Source organism: Amblyomma maculatum, chromosome 9 (genome assembly GCF_055883805.1).
Source record: "Amblyomma maculatum isolate TAMU_Amacu chromosome 9, ASM5588380v1, whole genome shotgun sequence".
NCBI lineage: Eukaryota > Metazoa > Arthropoda > Arachnida > Ixodida > Ixodidae > Amblyomma > Amblyomma maculatum.
In genome coordinates this window covers 9,874,452-9,902,358 of record NC_139352.1, presented here as the reverse complement: position 1 = coordinate 9,902,358, position 27,907 = coordinate 9,874,452, and the positions used below count along the sequence as shown (strand labels likewise).

The window sequence follows — 27,907 nt, the reverse complement described above, 5'->3', positions numbered from 1 at the left end:
GCTAACTCGGAACAGCTTTGGTAATACGGCAAACGCCTCTGCCCACTGGAACGAGACATCGATTTCTGTAAGAATCACTCGACAAAACGAACAAAACACCTAGATGTTGCTGGTTGGCCTCATCGCCTGCATACTGACGCAGGCACTCCATAGATGACGCTAGCTATCATCTCCCAGTCTTGCATGAGGTTATCATTGTTGCCTTCATTTACCTCATGGTGAATTACTTCCCATTCCGTTTTCCTGCTCCGCTGGACAGCGAAGATGGCCGATAAAGACATTTTAATTGAAACGAAACAAAAGTGACGACGGCTTAAACGTGAACGCAAGAAAGAAGATAATTGAAAGAAAAAAAAAAAAAAAAAGAAAAAACGTAAGGAGTGGGGTTTCTCCTGAGGGGCGTTTCAATGTAGAAAACATAGCGAATATTATTTTGAAAATGCACATCGAGTTTCAATCAAATAAGAACACTCACGAAGGTTCCAGCACAAACTTAAAGGGAAAAGTAGCACTGTGTTCATTCAGCCGCTCCAAGGACCTCGGGAATCGCAAACTTTGGGCGGCTTCTCTTGGCTTTGTGTTCATCCTAGGAGACATATTCGGTTCAAAGGCTGCAACTTTCATCGAGGTAAACCGCCTATGAAGGTATTCCGTTTTTCCACAAAGATCCAACACTGTTTTGCCGTGAACATATCGGGGAGCTAAAATACTCTGGAAATATCGCACTTTATTGAAATACATTGAATTGCCCTTCTCAAATATTGTTAGTAAATACTGATGCTTCAGCGTTTTTTGCTGTGATGATCGTTGCCCTGCCGCAAACGAGGCATTAATGAAAAAGTTCTCTTGCCCCCGGATTAAAACTGATGACGTGCACTGCTAAGTACTGTCTGATGCCATATGGATGTGAATGGAGTTGTAGCATAGCTTCTTGATTGCTAAAAAGAAGAACGAGGTACGCCATATCAAAAGAGGTCAGCTTCTGTCGCTAAAGTGATTTTGTTGCCCACTACGTTTGCAAAAGTTTTTATATTGAAATCTCAGGACGGTGAATAAACCTTAATTTAGGGCGCGGAGGGAAGCAACACGACGTGGCTATTACTCGGCAGCTTATTCCACCTGTTCAGCCAAACACTAGCCAAGCCAAGTACTATGAACTTCTTGCATTGTCCCGTGCGGATGCAGCTCTCCCCGAGAGACTGGCATATATGGCGGCGCCTCTCTCCCTACAAGAGGTGACTTTTGAGGTAAAGTGGAAGCTGTGACAGATTTTCTCTTCTTGGGCTCCAAGATTACCCCGGAAGGAGACTGCAGCCATGAAATTAGGAGACGCCGGCTTCTGGGAAGGAGAGCCATGGCTATCCTTGACCGCCTAGTAAAGAGCAGATACATTAGACTGCCAACCAAGATCCGTATAACTCGTGCTGTGGTCTTTCCAGTTGTGATGTATAGATGCCAGAGTTGGACTATGAAGAAGGCTGACCGCCGAAGAATTCACGAGTTTGAATTGTGGTGTTGGCGGAGACTCTTGAGAGTTCCTTGGACTGCCAGAAGATCAAATGAGTCGATATTGTCGACCATAAACCCTGACTGCTCATTGGAGGGTCAAATTCTAAAGTTAAAGCTCAGCTGCTTTGGTCATCTGATGGGAAGAGAGGAGTCGCTGGAGAAAGCTTTGATGTTGGGAAAGGTTGAGGGTCGCCGGAGAAGGGGTAGGCGGCGAACGCGATGGTCAGATGGTATCCTCGAGGCGTTGCAGATGAAGTTATGTGATGTTAGGAAGATAGTGAGAGACCGGAAAGCGTGGCGTGACATGGTCCATAGGGTCACGAAGAGTCGGACACGACTGAACGACTGAACTGAACTGCGAAGGTAGCCAGCGAAGTTTACATGAATTCCCGGCACCAATCGTTCAAGCACTGGTAGCAGTTTTCCGCCTGTTCGCTTTTGGCACCGCTGGTGTCCATCAGCCAGGAGACGAAGGCATCTTTGCTCCTCCCCTTCACGAGGAACTGGCCCAGGATCATGGAGGCCTGAAAGAACAAGCGAAAGTCGCGAGCCCATAAATTGAATCACACCCCAACACAATGAGGCCATAGTTTATAAGTGCTAGTTTTCGTTGGAAATTTCTTAGTGGCCTTGCAATCTATCCCTCATCCATCCATTTTACAGATGCCTTTTATTCTGAAGTCTTCGTCAACTTAGGTAGCACTTTTGAGATGGGAATAGAACGCACCAGGACCCTTGGGCTCCGACCTAGCATGCTACCCCTAGGCTATGGAGGCACGTCCATTCACCTTGTTCGAAGGGGGGATTTATATCTATGCCGAGTGGTCTTCACATGATGTGGTATATCACGACTGCACGCAAATAGACATTTTCGACCCGAGACCAACATCGGAAAAGCGAACGCTAGCGCCTTTCATTCGCACCTGGCCTGACCATGCTTAATTGGTCGGCATTTCCTGCTATTTTACAGTTATTTCGTATGACGCCAAAGAAACCACTCGGAAAGCTCGTTTATTTGCTAATCCTTATATTGACGGCGTGGCTTACTAATTTAATGCAGTGCTAAATGACAGAGGAAAAGAAATAGCTGCCATTTTGCCGTGAATGTTTGCTGATATGAATGGGAAACTGATGGTCACGTCATCTGACTCTTTCTTAGTCAAAAACAATGTTTGATGCATCGCGATTTTATCCATAATTACTATATGAGAAATATTAATTTATGGGAAATGATTGATTTCAAGATCGAAAATATCTCTTCCCGCTGCTTCCTTTGAAGTCACTGCGTAAAAGTAGAAGTGTACTCCGTGATCGCCGTTTTGGAGCGAATGGTGGTGTACCATAGCTAGTCACAACGATTAGCTAAGAAAGGGTCGACGCGAAACTAATTTAGTTATAAACGATTCCGGTGGAAACGATGTAGTTATATTTTAAATTTTCGCATTTGGTAGCAATGCGTTGCACAAAGAAGTAGTATCTTCCTCATTACAACTAGGTAATATACAGATGCAAGGCTACTTCAGTTTGTCCCGATCGGTGCCTTTGAGAGTTGTATGCGGGATTGCTTTAAACAGCCCCTTACAACTTCTTTTCGAAAACTGTATTGATCTCATTGCAGGGCCAGTGCAACTATGCGAAAACGCAAGAGTCTGTCTGACTTCCTTGGAGAGTAGTCTGCACCCTTTGCAACAATTACTCACCAGCCATCATATGTTTACAGATCCATCGCCACCCTCGGCCGGCAGCTATGCTCTACACTTTACTACAAGCTGTTGAACGCTTAAAAAAAAAAAAAAAAAAAAAAAAAAAAAAAAAGAGAAGAGAAGAGAATGCTCATAATTCGCAACGTGTACAACTGCACAGAAATTTCCTTAATTGCTTAACTGCTTACTAAAAGCAACAAGACCCACAATCACCAATAAATATACAGTTGCTGGTGAGTACCGATTATAGTTAATCCAAACACAGAATAAATCATTGAAGAGCGATTTCAAGGGCGCTTATCATGCTGTGGATGAAATCGAGCGCAGGAGGGTACTTATGTATTAGGAATATAAGAGGCAATACACAGGCGTATTGGCCAGTTGTAGGTATAAGCAATCCGTGATAGCAAAGTTTTTTGATGCCGTGCATAACTACTGCAAGACGTCCAGTGACAGCCTTACCTTATCGAAACCTTTCTCTTTCAGCGTCATTCCGAGGTTGGCGTCAATGCCCGCGAGGTCAGCAACGCCCTTATCTCCCATGGGTTCAGAAACGAAGTTGCGGTGCTTCTCTGATGCCGTTGGCACGGATGACTTTTCTGTAAGGGGGCAACAAAATGATGCTATGACAAAATATTGCTGAATTTGGCTAATCACGTCAAACACGATTATGAAAATGCTATTCATTAAATGGTCCACACATTGGCTGTCGACCGTTTTCTTCTTGTGAACTGGAGCGCTTGCAGAAAAAAAAAAAAAAAGAGAAAACAGATGTAATTGGCTCAATTTGGCTTGGAAATGGAAGTCAAGAACTTTTGCGGCTAAGCTTATAATAATAAAAGCTCACATTATTCATGATTGAAATAGTTTAACAGCGCAGCACTCTGGTTCATAAGAAAGATGCTTTTAAAACGACCGCTTCAGTGCAAGTATACGAACGTTTCAGGCAAGTGCGTCGCATTTGATGCATTGTCAACAAAGAGAAGCGATTGATGGTATATGCCAAGTTGCGTTTAGTGACAGGTCACTGAGAAAAAGTGCATACAGGTTTTCTCTGAAGTAGAAATGCACCGAAGTGGCCTTTTCTGGCTGTATTTACGCAAGGTATGTAACAAGAAATGCATTGTTTCGTGCAAAAATAGTGTTTAAAAATGTTCCGGCCAATATATTAGAACTCATGACACCAAGGAAGAAATCCGACCCCGCGGTAAACAATCGAAACATCAGATTTGGTGTAACCTAGTATTAGAAGTCTGGGTAATAGAAAAGAGAGCACTCACTAGCGCAAACAGTTATATTACTTAGCTCTAATAGTACCCCCTCCCCAGTGTATATTTGATGGTTGCGTCAGAAATTGCAGCTTGAAGGCTCTGGGAACGATTTATCATTTAAAGCGGAAGCAAGACCGGACGTTGGGAGCACACCTGGTTGCGACCTGTTAAGAAAATCCAGGCTGATTTACAGATTCATGAGGTTAAAACCATATGACTTCGTACGGGTAATTCGAATACTCCATAATTATCACGCAGCAAGAAAATGATGACGTGATCATTGGTTAACAGAGCAGCCAGGAATCGTTATAATATTTAGGAAGGTAAGTAATTGCAGTGAAAAGAAAACTTAGATGAGATGGAAACCGAGCCAGCGCAGTGTAGTGATAAGCTGTTTATAAATGTTGTAAAAGTCAGATGTGCGATAGATAATGTGCGTATAGGTTTTAACGAGGCGAACTGAGCTTATTTTCTCATTGCCAGTTTGACGGAGCCGCAGCCTCGTGCACACACCCAGTGTGAATAAGCAGGACTTCACGGAAAGTTACGTGTGCCTGAATACACATAATTACACAGGTCGATGTCAATGAAATGCATTCTAGGGGCCCACTAAGGCAATGCACAGAAGATACAGGCGAATAGCAGCGGTGAAACACGCTGAAAGTAGCTCAGCGAAAAAGCAAAGGAGAACTAAAGCCTTAATATTCTAACACAGTGGCAGGCATGGGTATAGGCAAGACATTTTTGACTCGTTCGACATCTCACCGACTTTCTTATGCCCCCAGAATGGCGTGAAATATAAGGGCACGTATTCCACTTCGCATGCTGTTCTTCCCTGGCCAAAACGCCTCCAGAGCGATTTGAGGAGCACTTACAGATGTTGCCTTGAAATAGTAACGAAAACATTACAGAAACCATATCGATATACTTTCGAGCCTATCTAAAGGTAAACGTTTGCGTCATGTGGGTAGAGTAGGACTTGTAAAAATCCCCTGGAGCAACGCTGAAGTCGTTTATCACCGGGAAAAAATGCTGCATTGCTAAACTTACCCGAAGGCGCGGAGTTCATAGTTTCGGAATCACCGGATTCGGCAGCGGCTGTGCTGAAAGCGGTGCAAAAGACGAAACGTTAGTGGCACCAATAGGCCGCGATGAACCTCTTGATAGTAAATTTTGTGTTGGTGCTGTGGTCCTTGCAAGCAAGACAGGCGGCCAGTCGGCACCGTGTTCGTCCCTGATTGTGCGGTCTTTCGCAGTGTTGTTACTCCTTTGAAAAAAAAAAAAAAGTATTACCCCCCCCCCCCCCCTCGCTACCGAGACTAAACTGTAAACCGAAACTACACTGTGTCGCGAAAAAAAAAAAAAACATGAGTGTAGTTCCACCATTTACATCCCGAACGCCGCTCCTTAACTAACGCCATAGTTACAATGCGGTTATTTTCTACATATAACTACACGATACTTTTCCATCGACATGTTACCTGTATTTAAATGAATTTACGCAATTGGTGGATTTATTTGGGCCTAAGTTGGAAATTTATTTTAAAACGTTTAATCTACACCATTACTACTTTTTCTGCTCACTGACTGAAAATTTTGTAGAATTATATTAGCCCCAAATATATAAAAATAGAAATTTATTTTCAGCAGTGACTACATCTGTCTCGACCTTAAAGCAGTCTCGACCTTAAAGCAATTACTATAACTAATGCAGGCACCTAGCAAGGAAAGACAAAGAAAGTGCGTAGCACGAACTAACCTAGGTCCGGATCTTTGTAAATGGCAAGCGTGAAGAGCACTAGCTGGCACGCGCTCAGCCACGGAGCCGAGTGAACGATCTCACTCTGCCGGCTCCCTCTTGTCTCTCGTCCGCAGTAAACGTCACGCGCCTGTCCTTGAGCCGGCAGCCCCCTTCGCGACTGCTACGGTCTCGGGAAGCTTCGGATTGTCGCATGCGGATTGCGACCTTGAAAGGCAGCGCTGTCGGGCAGACACGCTGGAATGAAATGCACAAGCGATATCGTATATAGAAAAACGGCGTAGTGGACGAGTGCTGTGAAGCGATTTCGGTCATGTGAGGGTTTTTAACGTTCACATTCTCGTGTTTGGGTCTCCACTGCGCTGTCCCCAGTGTTTTGACGCTGTGGGCGGCCCTGTAGATCGGCTGAATTACCTGGCACTCGTCGCGGCGATTAAGCAGAGACAGGGTAACCGAAGATGGCATTGGAGCAACAGGAAAAGCTTAATATGCATACGCACGAAGCAGTACAAATCTTAGGCGCAGGGGCCGTAACATAGCGGCGTTTTGAGACGGGCTCACTCTAACGACGTGGACACGATAACTGCGTTTAGCTCTGTATGTCCTGCTCCGAACTACAGGAGCTGACCTACAGTTGAATCGCCCGTTCCGCCGGAGGGGTGTGAGCTATTGACTCGTTAGGCCGCTTCGGCGCCACTCGCGTAAGGGCGCTCGCGTCAGCCCGAGCGCATCTGACCACGCGATGGCGGGTTGCTGCTGTGCGCTGTGTGATGAAATAAGATCACTCTGCGACGGTCGCTTCGGCGCCCGGTTTCCACAAGGCTCTTGCTGGACCAACGAAAGCCTTGTTTGGCTCTGGGCTCATAAGTGGCGTGCGGAGAGCGCGTCGGCAGTGTTACAGCAGTGTGCTGCCATAGCCTGTCATCACAGCGTGTCCGCACGAACTGCCAATAATCCACTGCATGTGTAATTAGCATAATACTACCAAATTTGGTATCCATTCTAAGTAGAGTAAGGTCAACTCGATGATGACCTGCATGTTTGGATGGTTCACCCGAAACTTCGGTTCCTGGACCCCCCAAATTTTATCTCGTCAGAAATGGACCAAATTGATGTCGAACATAATTCGAGTATGACCAGTTCAGTACTGACTTTTGAATTGGAAGGAACGGACCACAATCAAAATTTGCCTCTGGACTCCCACAATTTGTTCCCGTCAGAATTTGACCAGAATCGATGTCGAGCATGATTCAAGTTTGGCCAATTCAGTTATAACTACCAAAAATGAATGCGATGCCCCCAAAATTTGGCCAATGGACCCACAAATACTTACCTCCTCAGACGTTGACCGAAGTTGACGTCATTCGAATATGGCCATTCGAGTATGGCCAATTCAGTGGTGACCTCCAAATCAATGCTGGTCACCACCAAAATTCGGCTCAACTGGAGTCCCGGACGACCTCCGGCGTTGCATGGTTATACACAAACACAATACTCACACAAGAGAATCAAACCAACTTATAGCCAACCATAGCCCACTCGCAAGTACTACTGGAGAGCCGAAATTTGATTTCGTCCGAATATAACCACCATTGGCGCCTAACTTAATTTGAACATGGACAACTCATGCGGATTTCCAAATTTGGGTGGGAGTTTAACAAAATTCCGTTTCTTCGCACCAAACTTTGTCTTCGTGAGAATTTGATTATTAGAAACGGGAACTAAGTAAGAGTATTGAACAACGAAACGAATAACTCATAAAGAAACTGTGCACAGAATTCGCAATGATTTTGAATGTACTTACGTAAGCAGAAGTGCGCTCCTGTACTTTTTGTTGAGATAACGCTTTGGCACAATAACGTACGGACACGCACGTTGTAGGACAACAGGAGCGTGTTAAGCTTAATTAAATGCATAGACCTTGTTTTTGGCAAATTAAATCGATGGTCGTTCCAATATGAAGATTAACATAAGATAAAGTTGACAGAGGACAAATGGGCTAATTTAACCAAAACGTTTCATAATTGTTATGTTAATGGCATCAAGCAGAAAAACTTTAGGAAGAAAGCCTCTTTGACAAGCGTCGAATGAAGTGACTGTGGTCTCCACGAGCAGCTGTGTGTTGTCCTTGGGTACATTTGTTGTTGACAGATAAAAAAAAAAGGCCAGTGGAAGATTTCTCTGCAGCGGAACTGTTCATCGTAATACGGACTGCTGCTCGAAGTTGTCTGACATGTCGTTGACTGCCTTGAGGTTCCGTGGCCCAGTAAGGTTTGTTAGCTACGACAGTGCGGACACCATGTCTGACCATATTTCAGGAGTCCAAACAAAGGCAAAGAGCGTAACGAGTTGTTCTACGTTCATTGACATGCGCAATCCTAAACCTAGTGATTGCTTATCCCGAGCAATAAGGAGTTTTGTTTGACGTCTTTGGTACTTTGGAATTTCTTTACAACCTCATAGAGGCCAATGCAGTGCGTTCCGCAGTTTTCGACCGGCACATTCAATCGTTTGTCACTCTCCTTTGTACGCTCAGGACTGTGTAACACTACACGCTACACTGATTTCGCAGCTATGGAATCCTACTACTATGATACATTCCGCCTTGTTCGGCAACGAATCCTGCTGAGTCCTTGGTCGAGTGTCGAAATCTTTCCCTCGCAGGCTTATTTCGATGCAGGTGGTGTACTGAAACGCCCATGTTCAGTGTGATGTTATTTCACGCCCAGTAAAAGCAAGTTGCTGAGATTAATTCGCAGTCTGCTTTCAACTGCTATGGGTGCTCGTTTTGTCTCCCGCATCTTCGAGGAATCATGTTTAATATTTGACACCGCTTGCACGTTTGCTTCCTGTCCCTTGCCTCCGTAAAACGGAAACCTTGCACGCAAGAAATAAAACGCCTGCGAGAGAGCACTCGTGTGAGGCGTTGCGAGACTATTCCGAAACTTCCGAGATCAGATATGTGCCAGACAAGTTAGACAGTTGAATCTCAAATGATATGACCCATACGCACGTGACGATGGCACAGGAGAGAGAGGATAGGCAGGGTTAATCAGCGAAGCACTAGCGTCGCCAGCATCATTCACTGGGCTTCGGCTGGGTAGGGTAGCGACTCTTTTCTGGGGAGTGTTCTTGCAAGGGACCCTTACATAGCAAGGTGAGTTCGCTTCACACTTTTCCACGTTCTTCTCAAAGAGCTCTAACATAAGTGAATTCTTTCTAGTTCGCCTCCCTCCGTATGTAAGGTTCAAAGTTAAACATGCCTGCATTTAGAGATTTTTTTTTTTCACAATTTTTGTCATTCTAAGGCTGGCATAGGGAATGTGTAATCGTTGAGTGAGATATTTGTTTTATCTCCAAACTATAAATGCTAACGCTGTGAGCGGGGCAAAACAAGCATTTCTTGCATTTTAAGCATGATAATAATCGTAAGCTTTTAGTAGATATCTTTTTTAGGCTTCATGTGGCGTGATTTCAATGGTAGCCGAAAATCAACTATAGTACTGCCATTCTACAACAGGAAATCCAGCCATGTCGTCCACATCGAAGAAGCACCGTTACTTCACTTCTGAACCTATGGGAAACAAGAGTGTCACGGAACTTGCCGGCATTGGCGACACCCTTGGAGGTCGATTGAAGGCCAACGGATATTCGAGAGTAAGACCTCTGCAGGCTTTTGCATGCATTTATCATTTACGGATAGTTTACTAATTGTAAATTATGGCTGATATGTCAGTACTCTACTGAGCTAGGCGATCGCTTAAGTCTTCTAAACTATCGCAGTGAAGAAATTCTCCTTGGTGATGCAGAGGAAGTACAGCCGCCTCAAGACGCAAAGAAGTACAGCGGTTTAATTCTTCTTGACACCTTTTTTTTTTCTTTTCAGAGAAAACTCTTCTCTTTCACAGGTGCAATTTGTAATGCTGCTTAGGTGAGGTTGCGGCCTTGTGGATGATGTCACAAGTGCAGAGGGTTGGTTCTTAGGTATCGTCGCTGATCCCAGGGACATCTAGCTAGCTGAGCCAATGGGAATGAAGAGATTGGAAATAGTCAGAATAAAGGAATCGCCAGACTACATTCCCCTACTCAAATCAGGTCAGAGATGCTTTTTGTGTTCAGTAGGTTATTGGCTACGGACGACAAATAACCGGACGGCTTCCAAGCTTGTTTTACGGCTGCCATCCGAAAAACAATGCGCAAACAAAACAAAATAAACTAAGCAAGATAAATTAGTCTGTACAAAACAGTCAGTCCGCAGGTAGAAAAAATCAGATGAAAAACAAAAACACCGCTAATGAATGGATACTAATACATGAGCGGCAGGCAAAAAAAACAAACAAACAAATGTTTACAATTAAATGGACAGAAGCATGTATAATGTACAAGAAAACTTGTATTAGTTCCGAAATTATTTCAAAGATCATCAGCATACCAAGCTATTTATTTCAAGTTTGTATATCTGAACTAGCACTTGGAAGCCCGATTTCTAGATGTCCTGGAAATGATATTGTAGTTCTACATGCAGTATGCCAGTTGTATCTTTTTCAACCTTACATAATTTACTAATTTTACCTGCATTTTATATGCTGGTGCGGTTTCCTGCTTTCCTGATAAGAATATAATGACCACATAAAAATGAACCAAATTATGTAATGTGATTTTCTATTTTTGATTTTGAGGGGTGTTTAATGTTGCGAACTTGAGGACCGCCACTATCGAAGACGAGCTCAGGTATTGAAGTTTCGCTGTCGTGATATGTGATACAGAAATGCTTAACTTTAAAATTAAGAGGTTCAAATCGCGCCGAGTTTGGGTTTTCGCATCTTATACGTATAAAATGACATTACTGCTTGTATGGTGTCCAGAATCATGCAATTTCAACATCATCAAATACACAATCAGGGCCTTTATGCGATGCATATTAAATTTGAGGTAGAACGAGAGGAAAAAGATAGCTACACAGTATGAAAAAGCAGTCAACGAAACGTAGGCAGTCAACGAAACATTAGCCATATTGCTACGAAAGGGGCTCGGGCCGTGGGCATGTTGCGCCGAATTAGTCGTCCCAGGTCTGGAATGCGGAGAGATGTCCTTTTAATGATTTATGTTATGTATGTGCGTCCAATTTTAGAGTTCGGTTCAGTCTTGTTTTCTGGATCAGCAACTTACAAAATTCGACCGCTTGTTCTGTTGGAGCGAGAAGCACTTCGGTTGTGTCTGGGACTTCCAAAATTTGTTGCCAACAATGTGCTCTACCTTGAAGCCCGGATTCCACCCTTGATATATAGATTACAAATTCTAACCGTTCAGACGTACTTAAGGATATATGAATCAGAGTTTCACCGATCTATGTCTATTTTTTGCTGTCAATCGACCTCCTTTTTCGGTGTCCATTGGTCTAAATTTCACACCCCGCAGGTTGTTATGGTCAAAAATTTGCTGGACCCTTTAAATGTTTCCCTTCCTAGTATTCTACCCATACAAACCATCGGTTCATCTATTAAAATTGTCTTTGATGACATATTCCCGAATAATGCTAAAAACTTATCATCCGTTATTCTAAACGGATTATTAGAAGATCATTTAAGAAGTCTTTCTGATAGTTTAGTTGTAGCTACTGACGCATCTGAAAGTAATGAAAAGGCGGGTGTGGGTATATATTGTCCACATTTAGACTGGTCTTTTTCTGTACGGCTTCCGGACTTCACCCCAATTTTTGAGGCGGAGTTTCTGGCGGTGGTACTCGCTTTACGGAAATTAGACTCCTCTTTTTCTAAAGTGGCAGTAATTTCCGACTCTCTATCCTTGTGTTCATCTCTCTCTTCGTCGGTGGATTCTGCAATAGTAAAAACCTTTGTCTCTCTGATCCCTAGACATTTAAAAATTGTACATATGGTATGGGTCCCAGGCCACAACAATGTGACTTTAAATGAATATGCTGACGATTTGGCAAAAGAGTCCCTTAATGGCCCCGTATTATCTATCCTTCCGGCGACCGCGTACATCACCGCAGCGAGGTTTCGAAGAAACGTCCTATTAAATATGAAAAATGGACATCTTTTAAGATCTGATGACTACCTGCATCTAAATTATTCTTGGAATAGAAAATTATGTCATTCACGGCAACTTGAGATTTCACTAACAAGGCTGCGATGCCGTATCCCACCTTTAAATTTCTATCTTTACAGGTCTGGTTTGGCACTGTCTCCTGTCTGCGCATTTTGCGGTGAACAAGAAACATTAGATCACTTTTTATTGTTTTGCCGCCGCTTTACTACGCTGAGAAAACAGTTGATGGAAAGGCCATTGCAACAGCTTGGCCTTAGTTTAAGCAGCCCGACATTGTTATCATTTGGCGCCACCATCCTTGGGCACAGTCACAGGTCTGTGTTTACCGCCATGCAAAATTTTTTACTGGACTCAAATCGTTTGCCTTGCTAAATATTTAAACATCACTTGTTCTACAATTGTAGTGTCAATCTCCCGTGAGTGTTACCACTTTTCATTTTATATTTCACTTATTCCCCGTTTTGTTTCCTTTGCTCTACCCCTCAAATCATTTTTTTTTGTGCAAGTATATTAAAAAAAAAATTTCTTTGCTACCCAATTCTTGGCCGATCCCCCTCTGTGGGTATGTGCCATAAGTTATTTGGACAACAACAACAACAACAACAAACGTAGGCTGGGTTTGTGAACTGCGTGAGGCTCCCCCTGAAATCTTGTTGAATGCTCTTTAATATTAAATGCAACTAACATAATTGTATAAATATGCACTTCCAGAAAACCAAGTCAACGAGCGTTTAGGTGATTATTTAGGACGTTCCATATTTCCAACCACATTGCTGACTAAGAAAATCTATAAACTGGACTCGCTTTTGATGGTGAGGTTTTTAAATTCTAAATATAGTATTGCCCCTTAAAATGAAAAGAACTCTGTCAGTAAATTCTGGTTATTTAATAGTCTATTCAGGAAGCTTAATCTAGCACATGATGTCCGCCTTGCTACGCACCCACCTGCACAGATCGCACAGAAGCTTCGCTCATAGTTCTTAATATAAAAATCTCTACATGTTAAAAAAATCCCTCGTATACCTTACTCTGCGTATTTAAATGACGCTGTCATTGTTTTGTCTTTCAGGCCGACAGTGTCGTCGGACAATACCTGCTGATGAGGGGGGACAGAAAACAGTTCAGTTCCTGGCTGACGGATGTTACCGGTGCCAACAGCAAGCAGGCCCGAGACTGCTACCGTTGCGTGGATGACTGGTGCCAGAACTTCATGTAAACATCGTTACAGTGCACCTTACTTGCCACTGCAAGCCCGATGTTTCCTGTGCCTCCCGTTTAAATTAGACTCGCCAGCTCCTGGAACAGCCTGTTATACTCTTCCCCTCCCCCGTTCCCCCGATGTTGTCGCAGACACTACTTACTCTTCGCGCATCTGTTGCGTCAACGAAGACGACATATCTCCACGAGCCAATTTTACTGCTCAAGAGGGTGCGAGCATAAATGTTTCAATACATTATGTAAATGAGGAGTTTGAAAACCGCTCATGTAAAGAAGCAATATTGTAACGGGAGTAAATTAACCATTTTCAGGCAGTGAACGTATCTATGATGACTGACTTTTCTTTTTGCAATGATGCTCACTTTGGAAGTTGCAGGCCTGAATTTTTATGCGGCATATTTACCGGGGTTACAAGGATTGACTAAATCCTTTTCCTTCTAAAAACACGGAAACGGTTTTATATTCATGACATAAAATAAACTGCCAAAGTTTTTGTCCGGTAGCGGGTGTCTAATCAGGCTAATTATTATGATTATACATGTGCTATTCAAATTTCATTTTAACCTGGAGCATACATTCGAACGAACGACATGTTTACCTCCATATGTATACCTTCAAAAAAAGGTTTCGGCGATTACGGCTCCCAGACACCGCGTGAAGGATGGCAGTCTGTGTCCAGTATGCATGCACACATACTAATTCAATGCAATACTAGCAGAACGAAAGCCTCACGTGAAAATATATCACTTGCGGGACTCTATGATTTCGCAGTGATACACCTAAGAACTCTTAAATGTCTCTGGCATTATTATTTTTAAAATACGAAGTCTCTGCGAAAGTGTTATAACATTATTTGTAGCTGTATGACTGCGCTTGAGTGGAGTGAATAAGTGGTACTTAGCACAATGAAAGGTGGCTCTGGCGTCCACACGCACCATTCGCATGCATTGAAGCGCACTCTTAATAGCAATATAAACAGTAGACGTCCCTGTTAGCGGCTGCCTGCGGCAACGTTTGCACCAGTGACGCTACATATATTCTGTACTCTGCAATACGTGAAAACGATTGAACATAATTTAGATTTAGACCGGCGTCCATAAAATTAAAAGCATAAAACAAAAAACACTCTACACAGCAGGGCGATATTTCCAGGTCGACACCTAACAACAACCCCGGCAAAAAAAGCACCCATATATCCTTAATTTTTGCAATGTTTCAAAAGAAATACAGCAAAACATGTGCGGCTTAAGGGATTCCGAGAAAAATTGAAATAAATTTTGAAATTTTCCCGGGATTGCTTCTTACTGAGAAAACCGCATTAACTAGAATATGTCACAGTGAAAACACGCCATTCAAAAGTCTGAAAGAAATTAGCAGAGTCAAAACGCGTTTTTTTTTTCTTTTAACGTCGGAAAGAAAATTTGGAAAAAACTATGGTAACAAAGAAAAAGATGTCACTAATTCGTGTTTTCCTTTCTGAGTTCCGCGTTCTTTGTTTCCATGGTTTTTCTTAATAACAGCCTTGATACGCCGTAGGGCAGTTCAATGCAAAACGATGCATTGCGCTTAGACCATCTAAATTAAACAAAAAAAGAGACAGAACATGGTGTAACCGTGATAAACCTCCTTACCTGTAGTCTCTGGCAAAATGTAGCTTGTCGTGGTCCCATCTTACGTTGAAAAATATGTGATGTATTTAAAATTTGCACCTATTGGTTTTAGATTTTGTATATAATTAAAGGACTGAGTGCTTTTGTGCATTCAGGACAACTTTATATCAGTTTCCTTATTTTCTTCTAGAAACAGAAAAATCTACAACACAATGTCACCTTGAAGCTTAGTGCTTGTATTAATGTTTTCACGAGTCATTTCTACGAATTTTCTCACATTTGACAGAGATTATACCGGTCGGTAAAATGTCTTATGGAGCAAGGAATGTGATCCACATCCTAAAAGCATTCCAGACTGGCAAACTTATATTCCATGCATTTATGCTAGTTTTTGTGGACGATTAGGGCCGGCTATGCAATTGACAATACTTATTTCTACCCATCACTCACTGATTCTATAATCGTGGAGGCTGCTTAATCTTCCTTCAAGTGTCATGTCCTAACTACTCAGTGCATGAAGGCAGTGTGTGAAGGCTGAAGACAAGATGGGGCTGCGTTTTAGAGAGGTAGCGAATACCTCTTGCGACGCCAGCCACCTATTCAATGTATGTCGACGCGCGAATGTTTGGCCACATGTACTAGTACGGCACTCAACAGCTCCTTGCCGAATTCCTCAGAGGGCCGTGGCATTCGTGAGCGCATTTTCGCCAAGAGTGCAGCACTGTTTGATGGCTTACGTTTCCGTTTCTTTCATGTTTCACCTTGGCTTTTTTGTTACCCGTTGAAGCATATAGGTATAAAGCGCCCGCGTGCTGTTCTCGCAGCTTCGTGTTTTTCACCGCACGGGCACAGCGGCGCAGAAAGCGTGCGGGTAACCTAGGATGTTTATGTTCGCTGCTGAAAACTACCAGCTACAAAACTACAATTTGCTTCCCGGCAAAATTCGCTCTAAGAGATGACGCTGTGAATATATTTTGCGCCATATTCAGCTTTAAATTGCAGGGAGGTGGTACAAATGAATCTTTGAGACGCAGTACACGGCACAGTAATAATTAGGGATATTCATTTATCCATCATCATGAGTGGCAGAATATAAAACGAAAACTCGTCAAGAAGGTTCCTGTAATATTTTATGCATTTAATAATTGGGGAAAATGGGGAAATTATTGTCAACTCGTGACACACACACACACACACACACACACACACACACACACACACACACACACACACACACACACACACACACACACACACACACACACACACACACACACACACACACACACACACACACACACACACACACACACACACACACACACACACACACACACACACACACACACACACACACACACACACACACACACACACACACACACACACACACACACACACACACACACACACACACACACACACACACACACACACACACACACACACACACACACACACATATATATATATATATATATGTATATATATATATATATATATATATATATATATATATATATATATAAGCAGATCAATTAAGGGGAAATGAGGGTGCTCGTTATAATACATGAAGGAAAGAAGCCAACAGTCGGCGAGGCATGTATTATAACGAGCACCCTCATTTGCCCTTAATTGATCTGCTTGTAGCTTACGGGGGTCTCGGTTCTGGCAGTCTTGAAGCCATAGGTAGCGTACGAGGGTTCTAGCCCAGCTTTCGCCCTCGCTCTTGATCACGTTCTACGTAACGCTGGCGGTAACAAAGGACGTTCTACGTCCGCCGCTATGGCTGAGGGTGGCGCTGGTGAACAACTTTCAAGGTTCGTATACAGACAACATAAATACCCAAGCAAGTAGCAGAGGGGACAGCGGCCGATGTAGCTCAGTTGGAAGAGCACCGGACGCGTTATTCGGAGGTCGTGGGTTCGGTTCCCACCATCAGCACGTTGTTTTTTCTTCTACTTTGTGTTTAATTATCTTTCCCCTAATAGATTACATTACTAATCTCTGTGATTATCCAAGTAAACATGAAAAAAAAAAGACATAAAGTACCATCCCCAACGCTTTCCTTGCCTCGCCGACTGTTGGCTTCTTTCCTTCACACACACACACACACACACACACACACACACACACACACACACACACACACACACACACACACACACACACACACACACACACACACACACACACACACACACACACACACACACACATATATATATATATTGACATAATGACATTTCTTTATATGAAAAAAATGTCATAGCCATGAGCAAAGTAAATGTTTTTACGCGATATCATTAAACGCGCCGTTCACGGAAACTCCAGCTTTGTGAGCGAAACCCTGGCGCTGGCAGGCGATAGCTGGCAGCTGACATGGCCAAGCACTGACTGGACGTAAGGTTACCTGACATAAGTTTTGCAGGAGCTGGCAACTGGGGCCTCTCCTTTCATATGGGAGGGTGATATCGAAATCAGACTGCTAGAACAGTTACATTCACGTTACCCCTAGGCTGCGCAGGCATGTTCATATGAGTTGGTTATTACAGCCAGCTTTTGTTTGACAATGTTTCCCTATCATTTACTATCTTTGGTTCCCTAGTTACCGCCACTAAACAAAAAGTTTTTTCTCCGAAAAAAAAAAAAAAACAGCTGCCAGTATGTTTGCCACAGCAACACCACGCATGATGATTTCATTGAAGTAAATTGGGAACGGTCGAGCGCGAATTCTTGACTCATTTGAGACGTAGAATGACTCAATTAAAACGTGCAGTTATTTCTTAATGCTAACTCGGAACAGCTTTGGTAATACGGCAAACGCCTCTGCCCACTGGAACGAGACATCGATTTCTGTAAGAATCACTCGACAAAACGAACAAAACACCTAGATGTTGCTGGTTGGCCTCATCGCCTGCATACTGACGCAGGCACTCCATAGATGACGCTAGCTATCATCTCCCAGTCTTGCATGAGGTTATCATTGTTGCCTTCATTTACCTCTTGGTGAATTACTTCCCATTCCGTTCTCCTGCTCCGCTGGACAACGAAGATGGCCGATAAAGTCATTTTAATTGAAACGAAAAAAAAGTGACGACGGGGTAAACGTGAATGCAAGAAAGGAGATAACTGAAAAAAAGAAGGAGTGGGGTTTCCCCTGAGGGGCGTTTCAATGTAGAAAGCATAGTGAATATCATTTTGAAAATGCACATCGAGTTTTCAATCAAATAAGAACAGTCACGAAGGTTCCAGCACAAACTTAAAGGGGAAAGTAGCATTGTGTTCGTTCAGCCGCTCCAAGGACCTCGGGAATCGCAAACTTTGGGCGGCTTCTCTTGGCTTTGTGTTCATCTTAGGAGACATATTCGGTTCAAAGGCTGCAACTTTCATCAAGGTAAACCGCCTATGAAGGTATTGCTCTTCTCCACAAAGATCCAACACTGATTTGCAGTGAACGTATGAACGGGGAGCTGAAATACTGTGGAAATATCGCACTGCATTGAAATACATTGAATAGCCCTTCTCAAATATTGTTAGTAAATACGGGTTCTTCAACGTTTTTTGCTGTGATGACCTTTGCCCTGCAGCAAACGAGGCATTAATGGTTTCGAAATTGAATGAACACGTTTTCTAGCCCCCGGATTAAAACTGACGACATTAGCACTGCTAAGTACTGTCTGATGCCATATGGATGTGAATGGAGTTGTAGCATAGCTTCTTGATTGCTAAAAAGAAGAACGAGGTACGCCATATCAAAAGAGGTCAGCTTCTGTCGCTAAAGTGATTTTGTTGCCCACTACGTTTGCAAAAGTTTCTATATTGAAATCTCAGGACGGTGAATAAACCTTAATTTAGGGCGCGGAGGGAAGCAACACGACGTGGCTATTACTCGGCAGCTTATTCCACCTGTTCAGCCAAACACTAGCCAAGCCAAGTACTATGAACTTCTTGCATTGTCCCGTGCGGATGCAGCTCTCCCCGAGAGACTGGCATATATGGCGGCGCCTCTCTCCCTACAAGAGGTGACTTTTGAGGTAAAGTGGAAGCTGTGACAGATTTTCTCTTCTTGGGCTCCAAGATTACCCCGGAAGGAGACTGCAGCCATGAAATTAGGAGACGCCGGCTTCTGGGAAAGAGAGCCATGGCTATCCTTGACCGCCTAGTAAAGAGCAGATACATTAGACTGCCAACCAAGATCCGTATAACTCGTGCTGTGGTCTTTCCAGTTGTGATGTATAGATGCCAGAGTTGGACTATGAAGAAGGCTGACCGCCGAAGAATTCACGAGTTTGAATTGTGGTGTTGGCGGAGACTCTTGAGAGTTCCTTGGACTGCCAGAAGATCAAATGAGTCGATATTGTCGACCATAAACCCTGACTGCTCATTGGAGGGTCAAATTCTAAAGTTAAAGCTCAGCTGCTTTGGTCATCTGATGGGAAGAGAGGAGTCGCTGGAGAAAGCTTTGATGTTGGGAAAGGTTGACGGTCGCCGGAGAAGGGGTAGGCGGCGAACGCGATGGTCAGATGGTATCCTCGAGGCGTTGCAGATGAAGTTATGTGATGTTAGGAAGATAGTGAGAGACCGGAAAGCGTGGCGTGACATGGTCCATAGGGTCACGAAGAGTCGGACACGACTGAACGACTGAACTGAACTGCGAAGGTAGCCAGCGAAGTTTACATGAATTCCCGGCACCAATCGTTCAAGCACTGGTAGCAGTTTTCCGCCTGTTCGCTTTTGGCACCGCTGGTGTCCTGCAGCCAGGAGACGAAGGCATCCTTGCTCCTCCCCATCACGAGGAACTGGCCCAGGATCATAGAGGCCTGGAAGAAATAGCGAAAGTCGCGATCCCATTAAATTGAATCACACCCCAACACACTGAGGCCATAGTTGATAAGTGCTAGTTTTCGTTGGAATTTTCTTAGTGGCCTTGCAATCTATCCCTCATCCATCCATTTTACAGATGCCTTTTATTCTGAAGTCTGCGTCAACGTAGGCAGCACTTTTGAGATGGGAATAGAACGCACCAGGACCCTTGGGCTCCGACCTAGCATGCTACCCCTAGGCTATGGAGGCACGTCCATACACCTTGTTTGAACGGGGGATTTATATCTATGCCGAGTGGTCTTCACATGATGTGTATATCACGACTGCACGCAAATAGATATTTTCGACCCGAGACCAACATCGGAAAAGCGAACGCTAGCGGCTTTCATTCGCATCTGGCCTAACCATGCTTAATTGGTCGGCATTTCCTGCTCTTTTACAGTTATTTCGTGTGACGCCAAAGAAACCACTCGGAAAGCTCGTTTATTTGCTAATCCTTATATTGACGGCGTGGCTTATTAATTTAATGCAGTGCTAAATGACAGAGGAAAAGAAATAGCTGCCATTTTGCCGTGAATGTTTGCTGATATGAATGGGAAACTGAGGGTCACGTCATCTGATTCTCTTTCTTAGTCAAAAACAATGTTTGATGCATCGCGATTTTATCCATAATTACTATATCAGAAATATTAATTTATGGGAAATGATTGATTTCCAGATCGAAAATATCTCTTCCCGCTGCTTCCTTTGAAGTCACTGCGTAAAAGTAGAAGTGGACTCCGTGATCGCCGTTTTGGATTGAATGGTGGTGTACCATAGCTAGTAACAAAGATTAGCTAAGAAAGGGTCGACGCGAAACTAATTTAGTTGTAAACAATTCCGGTGGAAACGATGTAGCTATATTTTATATTTTCGCATTTGGTAGCAATGCGTTGCACAAAGAAGTAGTATCTTCCTCATTACAACCATGGTAATATAGAGATGCAAGGCTACTTCAGTTTGTCCCGATCGGTGCCTTTGAGAGTTGTATGCGGGATTGCTTTAAACAGCCCCTTACAACTTCTTTTCGAAAATTTTATTGATCTCATTGCAATGCCAGTGCAACTATGCGAAAACGCAAGAGTCTGTCTGACTTCCTTGAAGAGTAGTTTGCACTCTTTGCCACAACTACTCACCAGCCATCATATGTTAACAGATCCATCGCCACCCTCGTTCGGCATCTATGCTCTACACTTTACTACAAGCTGTTGGACGCTTATATATATAAAAAAAAAAAAAAAAAAAAACGAAGAGAATGCTCATAATTCGCAATGTGTACAACTGCATAGAAATTTCCTTAATTGGTTAACTCCTTACTAAAAGCAACAAGACCCACAATCACCAATAAATATACAGTTGCTGGTGAGTATCGATTATAGTTAATCCAAACACGGAATAAATCATTGAAGAGCGATTTCAAGGGCGCTTATCGTGCAGTGATCATGCAGTGGATGAAATCGAGCCCAGGAGGGTACCTATGTATTAGGAATATAGGAGGCGATACACAGGCGTATTGGCCAGTTGTAGGTATAAGCAATCCGTGATGGCAAAGTTTTTTGATGCCGTGCATAACTACTGCAAGACGTCCAGTGACAGCCTTACCTTGTCGAAACCTTTCTCTTTCAGCGTCATTCCGAGGTTGGCGTCAATGCCCGCGAGGTCAGCGACGCCCTTGTCTCCCATGGGTTCAGAAACGAAGTTGCGGTGCTTCTCTGATGCCGTTGGCACGGATGACGTTTCTGTAAATGTGTAAAAAAAATGGTGCTATGACAAAATATTGCTTCATTCGGCTAATCATGTCAAACATGATTATGAAAACGCTATTCATTAAATGGTCCAAACATTGGCTGTCGACAGTTTTCATCTTGCGAACTGTAGAGCTTGCAGAAAAACAAACAAAACAAAACAAAAAACAAACAGATGTAATTGGTTCAATTGGCTTGGAAATGGAATTCAAGAACTTTTGCGGCGAAGCTTACAGTAACAAAAGCTCATAATATTCATGATTGAAATAGGTCAACAGCGCAGCACTCTGGCTGAACTCTGGTTCATAAGAAAGATGCTTTTAAAACGAACGCTTCATTGCAAGTATACCAACGTCTCAGGCAAGTGCGTCGCATTGGATGCATTGTCAACAAAGAGAAGCAATTGATGGTATATGCCAGGTTGCGTCTAGTGTCAGGACACTGAGAATAACTCCATACAGGTTTTCCCTTAAGTAGAAATGCGCCGAAGTGACCTTTTCTGGCTGTATTTACGCAAGGTATGCAGCAAGAAATGCATTGCTTAGCGAAAAAAAAAAAAAAGTGTTTAAAAATGTTCCGTCCTTTACATTAGAACTCATAACAGCAAGGAAGAAAACAGACCGGCGGTAAACGATCGAAACATCACGTTTGATGTAACCTAGTATTAGAAGTCTGGGTAATAGAAAAGAGAGCACTCGCTAGCGCAAGCGGTTATATTACTTAGCTCCAATAGTCCCCCCAGTGTTTATTTGATGGTTGCGTCGGAAATTGCAGCTTGAAGGCCCGGGGAACGATTTCTCATTTGCCGCAGAAGCACAGACCGGACGTTGGGAGCAAACCTGGCTGCGATCTGTTAAGGAAATACAGGCTGATCTACAGATTCATGAAGTTAAAACCATATGACTTCGCACGGGTAGTTCGAATACTTAATAATTATCACGCAGCAAGAAAATGATGACGTGATCATTGGTTAACAGAGCAGCCAGGAATCGTTATAACATTTAGGAAGGTAAGTAATTGGAGTGAAGAGAAAACTTAGATGAGATGGAAACCGAGCCCGCGCAGTGGAGTGATAAGCTGTTTATGAATGTCGTAAAAGTCAGATGTGCGATAGGTAGTGTGCGTATAGGTTCTAACGAGGCGAACTGAGCTTAGTTTCTCATTCCCAGTTTGACGGAGCCGCAGCTTCATGCGCGCACCCACTGTCAATAAGCAGGACTTCACGGAAAGTTACGTGTGCCTGAATACGCCTAATTACACAGGTCGATGTCAATGAAATGCGTTTTAGGGGCCCACTAAGGCAATGTACAGAAGATACAGAATAGCAGCGGTGAAACACGCTGAAAGTAGCTCAGCGAAAAAGCAAAGGAGAACTAAAGCCTTAATATTCTAACACAGTGGCAGGCATGGGTATAGGCAAGACATTTTTGACTCGTTCGACATCTCACCGACTTTCTTATGCCCCCAGAATGGCGTGAAATATAAGGGCACGTATTCCACTTCGCATGCTGTTCTTCCCTGGCCAAAACGCCTCCAGAGCGATTTGAGGAGCACTTACAGATGTTGCCTTGAAATAGTAACGAAAACATTACAGAAACCATATCGATATACTTTCGAGCCTATCTAAAGGTAAACGTTTGCGTCATGTGGGTAGAGTAGGACTTGTAAAAATCCCCTGGAGCAACGCTGAAGTCGTTTATCACCGGGAAAAAATGCTGCATTGCTAAACTTACCCGAAGGCGCAGAGTTCATAGTTTCGGAATCACCGGATTCGGCAGCGGCTGTGCTGAAAGCGGTGCAAAAGACGAAACGTTAGTGGCACCAATAGGCCGCGATGAACCTCTTGATAGTAAATTTTGTGGTGGTGCTGTGGTCCTTGCAAGCAAGACAGGCGGCCAGTCGGCACCGTGTTCGTCTTTGATTGTGCGGTCTTTCGCAGTGTTGTTACTCCTTTGAAAAAAAAAAAGTATTATCCCCTCCCCCCCCTCGCTACCGAGACTAAACTGTAAACCGAAACTACACTGTGTCGCGAAAAAAAACGAACAAACAAAAAAAAAAAACACCAGTTCTACCATTTACATCCCGAACGCCGCTCCTTAACTAACGCCATAGTTATAATGCGGTTATTTTCTACATATAACTACACGACACTTTTCAAGAAATGCATCCACAAGCATGATACCTGTATTTAAATGAATTTACGCAATTGGTGGATTTATTTGGGCCTAAGTTGGAAATTCATTTTAAAACGTTTAATCTACACCATTACTACTTTTTCCGCTCACTGATTGAAAATTCTGTAGAATTTATATTAGCCCCAAATATATAAAAATAGAAATTTATTTTCAGCAGTGACTACATCTGTCTCGACCTTAAAGCAATTAATATAACTAATGGAGGCACCTAGCAAGGAAAGACAAAAAAAAAAAAAAAAATGTGCGTAGCACGAACTAACTTAGGTCCGGATCTTTGTAAATGGCAAGCGTGAAGAGCACTTGCTGGTACGCGCTCAGCAACGGAGCCGAGTGAACGATCTCACTCTGCCGGCTCCCTCTCGTCCGCAGTAAACGTCACGCGCCTGCCCTTGAGCCGGCAGCCCCCTTCGCGACTGCTACGGTCTCGGGAAGTTTCGGATTGTCGCATGCGGATTGCGACCTTGAAAGGCAGCGCTGTCGGGCAGACACGCTGGAATGAAATGCACAAGCGATATCGTCGCGCTATCGTATATAGAAAAACGGCGTAGTGGACGAGTGCCGTGAAGCGATTTCGTGTATTTGAGGTTTTTTAACGTTCACGTTCTCGTGTTTGTGTTTCCACTGCGCTGCCCCCAGTATTTTGACGTTGTGGCCGGCACTGTAGATCGGCTGAATTACCTGGCACTCGTCGCGGCGATTAAGCAGAGACAGGGTAACCGAAGATGACACTGGAGCAACAGGAAAAACTTAATATGCATACGCACGAAGCAGTACAAATATTAGGCACAGGGGCCGTAACATAGCGGCGTTTTGAGACGGGCTCACTCTAACGACGTGGACACGATAACTGCGTTTAGCTCTGTATGCCTTGCTCCGAACTACAGGAGCTGACCTACAGTTGAATCGCCCGTTCCACCGGAGGGGTGTGACCTATTGACTCGTTAGGCCGCTTCGGCGCCACTCGCGTAAGGGCGCTCGCGTCAGCCCGAGCGCATCTGACCACGCAATGGCGAGTTGATGCTGTGCGCTGTGTGATGAAATAAGATTACTCTGCGACGGTCGCTTCGGCGCCCGGTTTCCACAAGGCTCTTGCTGGACCAACGATTAAGGCGAAACTCTTGTTTGGCTCATAAGTGGCGTGCGGAGAGCGCGTCGGCAGTGTTACAGCAGTGTGTGGCCATAGCCTGTCATCACAGCGCGTCCGCACGAACTGCCAATAATCGACTGCATGTGTAATTAGCATAATACTGCCAAATTTGGTATCCATTCTAAGTAGAGTAAGGTCAACTCGATGATGACCTGCATGTTTGGGTGGTTCACCCGAAATTTCGGTTCCTGGACCCCCCAAATTTTATCTCGTCAGAAATGGACCAAATTGATGTCGAACATAATTCGAGTATGACCAGTTCAGTCCTGACTTTTGAATTGGAACGAACGGACCACAATCAAAATTCGCCCCTGGACTCCCACAATTTGTTCCCGTCAGAATTTGACCAGAATCGATGTCGAGCATGATTCAAGTTTGGCCAATTCAGTTATAACTACCAAAAATGAATGGGATGCCCCCAAAATTTGGCCAATGGACCCACAAATACTTACCTCCTCAGACGTTGACCGAAGTTGACGTCGAACCCGATTCGAGTATGGCCAATTCAGTGGTGACCTCCAAATCAATGTTGGTCACCACCAAAATTCGGCTCAACTGGAGCCCCGGACGACCTCCGGCGCTGCATGGGTATACACAAACACAATACTCACACAAGAGAATTAAACCAGCTTAAAGCCAACCATAGCCCACTCGCAAGTACTACTGGAGAGCCGAAATTTGATTTCGTCCGAATATAACCAAGATTGGCGTCTAACTTAATTTGAACATGGACAACTCAATGCTGATTTCCAAATTTGGGTGGGAATTTAACAAAATTCCGTTCCTTCCCACCAAAATTTGTCTTCGTGAGAATTTGATTATTAGAAACGGGAACTAAGTAACAGTATTGAGCAACGAAACGAATAACTCATAACGAAACTGTGCACAGAATTCGCAATGATTTTGAATGTACTTACGTAAGCAGAAGTGCGCCCCTGTACTTTTTGTTGAGATAACGTTCTGGCACAATAACGTACGGGCACGCACGCTATAGGACAACAGGAGCGTGTTAAGCTTAATTAGATGCATAGACCTTGTTTTTGGCAAATTGAATCGATGGTCGTTCCAATCTGAAGATGAACATAAGATAAAGTCGACGCAGGACAAATGGGCTAATTTAATCAAAACGTTTCGTAATTGTTATGTTAATGGCATCAAGCAGAAAAACTTTAGCTTCGAGGGGGATTTCAAACGCCCGTGGCATTAACCCGCCAGATTCGAAAAGACTGGAAAATTTTTCCTGTACAGTTTTTACTTCATGCATTCAAGCCTGCTAAATATTCAGGACATTATGCGAAATGTTCCTCTAATGCCAGTTCATAAGCCGAATTTCCGAAAATTGTCTCGTAAAATTCTAGAACTTCTGAATTTCTTTAGCTTGACGGGCAGGAGCAAAATCACATTTTAAGCAACTGGCTGCTTCATACTTATAACGTTCTGAATACCACACCTAACGAGGCGCGAGTCACAATTTCCAGATTGCAAGACAAGTCGTTACGGACGGTGAACCGTTTGTTCGGCCTGCCAGCCCTAATTTTCTAGTGCTCGCATCTTTCACATGCTATACAGGCCAGTACTGATATTGCTGATAATAAAATCGCCCCAACAAATGGTAGCCAACTTGGTTTTAGTAAAAGAAACTGGAAACGTGTATGTAAACTATGGAATAAAAGCAGGCATTCTGCCTTTGGGTGGCCGATTAACAAATGTGATCATGTGCTTGTTTATTGACATTGTTACTTTTTCATAGTGAGTATATGAACAAGAACAAGTGTATATAATGTACAATGGAAATTTTATTTCACGTGTAACGGCACACCGCCTCCTTCAAGTGTCTCCTTACCCCTTGACTCTGCCTGCTTGTACCCTTGAAAGTGTGACATAACACTAGCACAGAACGTTACTTCAAATATAGTTAACTTTTTTTAAGAAGAATGATACAGTATTGCAAAATACGCTTGGATTCCAGCTCCTGAAATACTGCATATATTAACAACCGAATATAAAAAGACGTTATCTTGTCTCTGCACTGCAACGGTCGTCTGTATCAAGACCGACTGAAATACAGACCTGCACAGATAGCACTGCTCCAGCGCGCACCTTCTAGTTCATAGCCTTCGCCGCTAGGGAACGAACACTACGGATAACCTGGCGCTACTGTAAGCCTGTTAATAAGAAGGGTCTATTAGTTCTGTCATTTTTCTTCGTCGTTATAGTTTATTTATCTGTCCACGCTGTAATGCACGAGCACCTGTTCTGCGCATGTGCAGCGAGTAACTGCAGTGCCGTCGCACAAAGCGGAATCGCGGTATGTCTTCTAGCGAGAGAAAAGCATTATAAAAACAAACACTCTTCGTTAAAATACAAAAAGGCAAAATTTTAGAAGTATAACTTGGGCAAAGATCTTTTTTTTTTTTTTTTAATTTGGGTACAGTTTGTTTATATTAATTTGTGATTTGATGATGATGAAAATGACAGACGAACAGGTCAACCGAGCGCCCTCAACGCCGAGAAAGGTAACAAAGTTGGCGCACGAGGTCCCTTAGGACCCTGTTTATTGTGCAGGTCTGTATTTCAGTCGGTCTTGGTCTGTATTGCTGGGCGTCGTAGAAGGAAGAAAGCCTCTTTGATAAGCGTCGAATGAAGTGACTGTGGTCTCCACGAGCAGCTGTGTGCTGTCCTTGGGTACATTAGTTGACAGATAAAAAAAGGCCAGTGGAAGATTTCTCTGCAGCGGAACTGTTCATCGTTATACTGACTGCGGCTCGAAGTTGTCTATGACATGTTGTTGGCTGCCTTGAGGTTCCGTGGCCCA

General features: G+C 43.6%; 2 protein-coding genes across 2 annotated transcripts; one reads left to right on the top strand and one right to left on the bottom strand.

The window, feature by feature from the left end:
* Positions 1-707: 707 nt before the first annotated feature.
* LOC146178234 (barrier-to-autointegration factor-like) lies at positions 708-6,342 on the bottom strand. Its single transcript, XM_084578038.1, has 4 exons — positions 6,243-6,342; positions 5,534-5,581; positions 3,675-3,811; positions 708-2,033 (listed from the first exon to the last, which is right to left on the bottom strand). The coding sequence occupies exons 2-4, from the start codon at positions 5,550-5,552 to the stop codon at positions 1,887-1,889; spliced, it is 303 nt and encodes a 100-aa protein (XP_084434164.1). The 5' UTR covers positions 5,553-5,581; positions 6,243-6,342; the 3' UTR covers positions 708-1,886.
* A 2,902-nt stretch (positions 6,343-9,244) lies between these two features.
* On the top strand, positions 9,245-15,304 carry LOC146178233 (barrier-to-autointegration factor-like). Its single transcript, XM_084578039.1, has 3 exons — positions 9,245-9,399; positions 9,763-9,899; positions 13,381-15,304. Exons 2-3 carry the CDS (start codon positions 9,774-9,776, stop codon positions 13,525-13,527), a joined length of 273 nt encoding a protein of 90 aa, XP_084434165.1. The 5' UTR covers positions 9,245-9,399; positions 9,763-9,773; the 3' UTR covers positions 13,528-15,304.
* The last annotated feature ends 12,603 nt before the right edge of the window (positions 15,305-27,907 follow it).